This window comes from Palaemon carinicauda, chromosome 37 (assembly GCF_036898095.1).
Source record: "Palaemon carinicauda isolate YSFRI2023 chromosome 37, ASM3689809v2, whole genome shotgun sequence".
Taxonomy (NCBI): domain Eukaryota; kingdom Metazoa; phylum Arthropoda; class Malacostraca; order Decapoda; family Palaemonidae; genus Palaemon; species Palaemon carinicauda.
The window spans coordinates 254,720-261,532 of NC_090761.1; the positions used below are offsets into that span (position 1 = coordinate 254,720).

At 47.6% G+C, this 6,813-nt stretch overlaps 4 protein-coding genes across 4 annotated transcripts; all 4 read left to right on the forward strand.

Annotated features, from left to right (window-relative positions):
• Nucleotides 1–1,662: 1,662 nt before the first annotated feature.
• On the forward strand, nt 1,663–2,799 carry LOC137629828 (uncharacterized). Its single transcript, XM_068361473.1, has one exon. The coding sequence runs from the start codon at nt 1,663–1,665 to the stop codon at nt 2,797–2,799; it is 1,137 nt and encodes a 378-aa protein (XP_068217574.1).
• A 42-nt stretch (nt 2,800–2,841) lies between these two features.
• Nucleotides 2,842–3,360, forward strand: LOC137629829 (uncharacterized). The gene has a single exon (XM_068361474.1). It carries the CDS (start codon nt 2,842–2,844, stop codon nt 3,358–3,360), a length of 519 nt encoding a protein of 172 aa, XP_068217575.1.
• A 4-nt stretch (nt 3,361–3,364) lies between these two features.
• On the forward strand, nt 3,365–3,955 carry LOC137629830 (uncharacterized). The gene has a single exon (XM_068361475.1). The coding sequence runs from the start codon at nt 3,365–3,367 to the stop codon at nt 3,953–3,955; it is 591 nt and encodes a 196-aa protein (XP_068217576.1).
• Nucleotides 3,956–4,585: 630 nt separating this feature from the next.
• On the forward strand, nt 4,586–5,539 carry LOC137629831 (uncharacterized). Its single transcript, XM_068361476.1, has one exon. The coding sequence runs from the start codon at nt 4,586–4,588 to the stop codon at nt 5,537–5,539; it is 954 nt and encodes a 317-aa protein (XP_068217577.1).
• Nucleotides 5,540–6,813: the final 1,274 nt, after the last annotated feature.

Sequence of the window (6,813 nt, forward strand, 5' to 3'; positions counted from 1 at the left end):
CTGTTAAAAGCGCAAGCTAACTTAGCCAAGGTTCAACTGGAGGCACGCTTAGAAGAGGAAGAACGTGCAGCCAAGAAGAAAGCTGAAGCTGATGAACTCGCTGCTCAGAGAGATTCCGAGGATCGGGCCGCTAGAGGACTAGCGGACCCTGCATTGCTGAAGGCTGAGCTCGAGGTTCAGAGACAGCAACTTGAATACGAAATTAGATCGGAGGCAGGAGAGTCGCAATGTGGTTCGGAAGTGTCTTCACATACCGGAAGCGTGAGAGTTCCCAGTGTAAAGGTTGTGGAGACTGAACATGGATCGAGGATCAATCAATGGAGGCTAAGTGTCGCCCACAACCACGAGAATGACCCAAGTGCTATGCGGACATTGGACTCTGTAGAACATACAAGAGGACCAGAATGCCATTCTACACCCATGGAAGTCCACTCACGGCCATTGGATCCCACCTCAACTCCTTTCGCACCACGACATGCCACGTTTGAACCCTCTGTCACTGACCCCTTGACCAACAACTCTCAAGTGCTTAAGGCATTCGAATGCACTCTTGCTAGCAGCAATGAGTTGGCGTGGTCAACGCTGTTACCACCTACTAAACTTGAGCACTTTGGAGGCGACTTCACCAAATTTAATTGGGTCAAGATGTCCTTCAAATGGCACATTGAGAACAATACCTCGGACCCCGAGCGCAGGCTGAACCACTTGTATCATATCCTAGATGGGCCTCCGAGAAACCTGGTTGAGCACTGCTTGCACCTGTCACCGACAATTGGGTACGATGAAACTTGGAAGCAGCTGAGTGAATTCTATGGCAGAGAAGTCGATGTTACCGAAGCTTTTATTCGTCAGCTTCTCGAAAGGAAGGTTATTCGTCAGCTTCTCGAAAGGAAGGAAATCCCAGCAGGTGATAGCGAAGGTTTAATGAACTATGCTTCTTACCTAAAGAAGGTGAAGGCAGCACTGTGTGCAAATTACACTAGAATTGAGCTGCAAGAAACAATAAGTAAGATAGTGGAAAAGCTCCCTCACCCTCTTCGGGTAAGATGGGTCTCCAAGTACCTGGAACACGAACACAAGCTTCCAGCCCTGATCACCTTTGTGGAGAGACATGCACTGGTTGCTAAAGAACTGAAGTACTATGAGTGCAACCGTCGTCCATCCAAGGGCAAACCAGAGGACACGAGCAAGCCGATTAAAGCTAAAGCCTTGCCTGTTCACCACAGCTCTCCTTCCGACAATGGGATATATTGTGTATACTGCAAGAAAAATAAGCACGGAATTCAGTCGTGCCACCGATTCCAAAGCCTTAATTTGGATGACTGCTGGAATGCTGTGGTGGATGCCAAACTCTGCTTCAGATGCCTAAATGTCGCGCACAATCACGAAGCCTGTGAAGAAGAATCTACGTGTGGCAAGTGCGGCTTGGGGACGCATCACACGCTCTTGCACTATGTGAAGTAAACCCCTCCAAGGGACAGTGCAAACTCCAAGAGAGCAACTGTGTCCAAGACATCTGACAAACCTAAAGCGAAGGCCGGGACGACTAGCAATACACCACCTGATAGAACTAACACCGAAACCGCTCCAGAGGCTGGGACTCCTGCGACGATGGGGCACGTACACGCCATGTCCACTGACCGATGACCGGATAGTTGTACAATGTTGAAGCTTATCCCAGTCATGGTGAACGGAACGTGCACTACGGTCGGCTTAATAGATGGAGGAGCCGCACCCACGTTAGCCGCAAGGAGCCTAATAGACCGGCTAGGTGTAACGGGAAAGCCTTGCAACCAGACCATGGTGACAGAGGCCGGTACGTTCGCCTGCAAGGAAGTGGTCCAACTCACCCTTGGTAACATCAACGGAGGTGAGGAGGAAGAACGAGTAAAAGAAGTCTTTGTTACTGGCAAAATTAATGTGTTGACGGACTACATAATGCCTTCGGACCGGCTGAAGAGATGGCCACACATGGCAGACGTAGATCTGCAAAGTGTGCCAACTTACCATGAACAGGTCCAGCTTGTTATCGGGTTAGACACGACCCTGAATCGAATCATTCTGGAGCAACGCCACGGCACTGCCAATGAGCCATCCGCCTACCTAACCAAGCTTGGTTGGGTAGCTTTCGGTCCTACTGGAGACCGGTGTGCATCGGAGGTCTCACCCGTGCATCATGTTCATCGAAAATTTGACCCTCAAGACTTGACAGAGCTACTGCAGAGTCATTTTAATAGAGATTTCTTCGAAAAGGAATCCCTCTCCAGATTGGAAGATTCCCTAGAGGATAAGAGATTCTTGGCCACCTTGAATAACACGACACAGCATCGACATGGAAAGTACGTGGCCAAGCTGCCATTCAAGGACTTTACTCCTCTACCAGATAATATGAATATGGCAATTCGACGAGCCCGAAGCTTGAAAAGAAGACTAGAAAATGACGAAGCTTACAACACATCCTACGTAGCTCAGATGGAGAAATATACTGATAAGGGCTACGCAGAAAGGGTTCCTGTAAGTCAGCTAGACAGGAAGGACGGGCGCGTATGGCTCATGCCGCACCACTCTGTCAGGCATCCTGTCAAACAGAAAGACCTAGTGATCTTCGATCTGAAAGCAAGGCACCGAGGAACATCTCTCAACGAACATCTGATGCAAGGCCCCGACCTCACCAATAGCCTGACGGGTGTTCTCCTGCGTTTTAGAGAGGGTCAACATGCCATCCCAGCAGACGTGCAGGAGATGTTCCATCAGGTGAAGGTACCTGAAGAGAACAGAGACTGCCTGAGGTACCTCTGATGGCCAGAAGGTGTCTCCAGCAGAGAACTGCAAGTCTTCAGAATGACGTCCCACGTTTTTGGCGCAAGATCATCGCCGAGCGTCGTTAACTTCTGCTTACGCAAAACAGCCCTGGACTTCGGAAGCAAGTATAACGAAAAAGCTTCTAACTCTATACGTCGCAACTTCTACGTCGACAACCTCCTTAAGGCGATGGATGATGAGGAAGAATGCATTAAACTGACCAGAGATCTGATCAACCTGTGCGGGGATGGAGGTTTCCGTCTTAACCAATGGACCTCCAGCAGCAAGCGAATTCTAGCTGCAATCCCCGGAGAAGAACGAGACGACTCTGTGGCTGTCCTAGACTTGAATAAGGATGAGCTGCCAACTGAACGAGCCCTGGGGATCCATTGGAATATGAGCATAGACGTGTTCACGTTCAGAATCGTCCTTGAAGACAAACCTTTCAACCGACGTGGTGTGCTCTCTGTTGTTGCATCGATCTACGACCCCTTGGGCTACTTTCATCGCGAAGATCCTGTTGCAAGAAATGTGCCGAAGGAAGCTCTCGTGGGATGAGGAGATGTGTGCTGATGAACTTGTTCGATGGAAGACCTGGCTCGCGCAGTTGCCACAACTGGAAGAGTTCCAACTACGAAGGTCCTTCATACCACCAGACTTCGGAGATGTTGACACCCTTCAGCTGCACCACTTTGCAGATGCAAGTCAGACAGGCTATGGTGTAGTCTCTTACTTTCATGTAGTTGGTGTCAACGGAAAGATTCATTACACTCTCGTCATAGGACGGGCGAGAGTCGCCCCTCTGAAAAGGACCAGCATCCCTCGTCTTGAGCTGACGGCGGCTGCTTTCGCTGCACAGAAGGACTCAAAGCTGAAGACTGAGCTCGATCTGAAACTGGCCCCGTCAGTCTTATGGACTGATAGCACCTTAGTGATGAAATATCTCAGAAATCCGACTGCGAGGTATCAGACCTTCGTGGACAATAGTGTCAATCTCATTAGGGATACATCCAACATTATGGCGTGGAGATACATCAATACTACTGCGAACCCAGCACACCTCGCATCACGTGGCCTCTCCGTCGCTAACTTCCTCCAATCATCTTTGTGGTTTTCAGGACCAGATTTCCTCAAGATCGACGAAACGCACTAGCCAACCATACCCGAAGACGTTGTCAGAGGAGAGCTTGATCCAGACGCCGAAGTGAAGACTTCTCCCGTCTTCGATATAAGGAAGAAAGAACCAAAGTTCATTGAATCAATAGCGACAATATTCTCCTCCTGGTTGAAGTTTCTCAGGACCGTCGCGTGGATGACAAGATTTATCCGCCACATGCAGAAAGCTCGCCCATACAGCGGCGACTCACTCTCGAGTGCGGAGCTGCGTACCGCGGAGAATTTGATCTGGAGACTGACCCAAAGGCAAGAGTATGAAGAAGAGTTAAGCACCCTCTCGAAGAAGGAAAGATCGCTGAAGAGGTCTAGTAAATTAATCAAGCTAAGACCATTTCTCGAGGATGGATTGCTCCACGTTGGTGGTCTATTGCAGAAATCAACACTGGCAGATACGGCCAAGCATCCAATCATCCTACCCAGCAGTTCTCTGGCGGTCAAGCTTATGGTGAGAGCCATGCACGAGTCCTGCGGTCATTGTGGCCAGAGCCACCTGATGACCCAGTTGAGGACAAACTACTGGATCGTCCGGTGAAATGCGATAGTCAAGACTGTCATTCGAGAATGCTTGGTCTGTCGCAGACTAAGTCGTCGTCCTGTAGTTCAGGTGATGGCTGAACTGCCATCCGACCAGCTTTGTCCAGATGAACCCCCCTTTACTAATACTGGGTCGGACTGCTTCGGACCGTTCTTAGTGAAGCATGGAAGGTCCACAGTGAAGCGTTGGGGTGCTATTTTTACGTGCCTCACCTCGCGAGCAGTCTACCTGGAAGTGATCGATACTATGGAACAAGACTCCTTCGTCAATGCCATCAGGCATTTCATCGCTCGTAGGGGGCCTATCAAGAGAATGTGGTCCAACAACGGGACCAACATTGTGGCCATGGAACGAGAGCTAAGAGAAGCTCTCCAGCGCTTCAACGAAGGAGAAATCAGAGACACACTCTCGATCCGAGGCATAGAGTGGAACTTTCATCCACCACGTGCCTCACACTTTGGCGGAGTGTGGGAGTGTCTGATCAGGTCCGTCCGAAGAGCCCTTACAGCGGCCTGTCTCCAACAAGTCACGACTGATAAAACGCTTCGCACTCTGTTCTGCGAAGTGGAGGCTGTTGTTAATAGCCAACCTCTGACGAAGATCAACGGCGACCCGAACTGCCCTGCCCCTCTCACGCCTAACATAATCCTAACTTTGAAAGGGTCACACGATCCCCTCACCTCCACATACAAGAAGGACATGTATGTGAAGAGGCGATGGAGACAGGCACAGTTCCTCGCTGACGAATTCTGGCGCAGGTGGATACAGGAGTATCTCCCTCTGCTTCAGGAGTGCCAGAAGTGGTCAGTCCCAAAGCGTGACATCAACGTCGGTGACGTCGTTCTAACGCTGAATGAGCGGCTTCCCCGAGGCAGCTGGCCTCTAGGGAAAGTCGTGGAGGTCACTCGGAGTGCTGACGGTCGCGTACGTCAAGCTTTGATCAAGACTGAGAACGGCAAGTTCAGTAGGCCCATGCAGAAACTGTGCCTTCTCTTGGAAAATGATAAAGGCGATGATATAAAGTGATGTATATGAGGTTTAATTAGCGTACACCGAGCGCTGCTCGCTGCATTTTGTAAATTTTGAATTTTATTATTTGAGTTGAAAATATAGCAAGGTCATTTGAATGAAGTAACCCAAGTGATGCCGTATCTACGGAAATATTTAGCCCATGACCAAATAGGGGCGGTGTAAGATATGCCATAACGTATTTCCAAGAAATCTTTTGTGTTCTTTGTTAACCATGAGGATTAATTTAGTTTCCCTTATTACGTTCTCCAGGACCAACTTTAATCGCCGAAAACATAACCTTATATGGGCATAGCGATGGTCTAGCTCCATGATTGGTCGGCTCAGAGGGGCATCTCGCGCTAGACAGAGTGACGTCACGGCCCCGGACCTTGGCAGTGCATGGCTGTCCGCTGTGGTGTGAGCATCTCTGCGCTCAGCTTGCTGTGTTGACTGATGAGGTGATTTAGGAGTGTCTCTCCGTGCGTGAAGGACCAATCACACATTTGGCTCGATAACTATTCACTCGCAGGAGATTAACGGTACCACCTGTGAATGTTCTTTGGAACTGAAATTGAAACAGAATTGGCGTTGGGAAAAGATGTAAGTCTATTATTTATTCTAATGAACCCTATTGCAATTAATGTAATCCTGTACCATTGCTGTATTTTCTTTATTGACTTGTATTTATGTATTATAATGAACCCTATTGCAATTAATGTAATCCTGTATCATTGCTGTATTTTCTTTATTGACTTGTATTTATGTATTATAATGAACCCTATTGCAATTAATGTAATCCTGTACCATTGCTGTATTTTCTTATTGACGAGCTGTTTTTTTTTTTTTTTTTTTTTTTTTTTTTTTTTTTTTTTTCCAGCTAAAACCTTGTCCGATATACAAGTTGTACTCTTCAATATATCTATTCATAAAAGACATGAGTTTCAAGACCTACACGCCAATAGCTTAGAACTTTAGCAGTATCATGCACTCAATAACCCTGAGCAGGAAAAAAGATCCTTTGAAGATAATATACCTCTTAAAGCATCCTAATGACTAACTTACACATCAGTCACATAACTTGAACAACTCCACCAGAGTTTGTAAAGCATTTGGATGGGGTTCCTCTTGATACACAACCTCAACCGAGTACAGGTTCATGGTAACGAAGTGTTATTATCAGATCCATAATCTATGAACATAACCCATAAAGACACTTGGAAATTAACATATTTGTCATATGCATGAATAATTTTAAGGCACAGAATAAAATACATTTTCATATAAAAGTA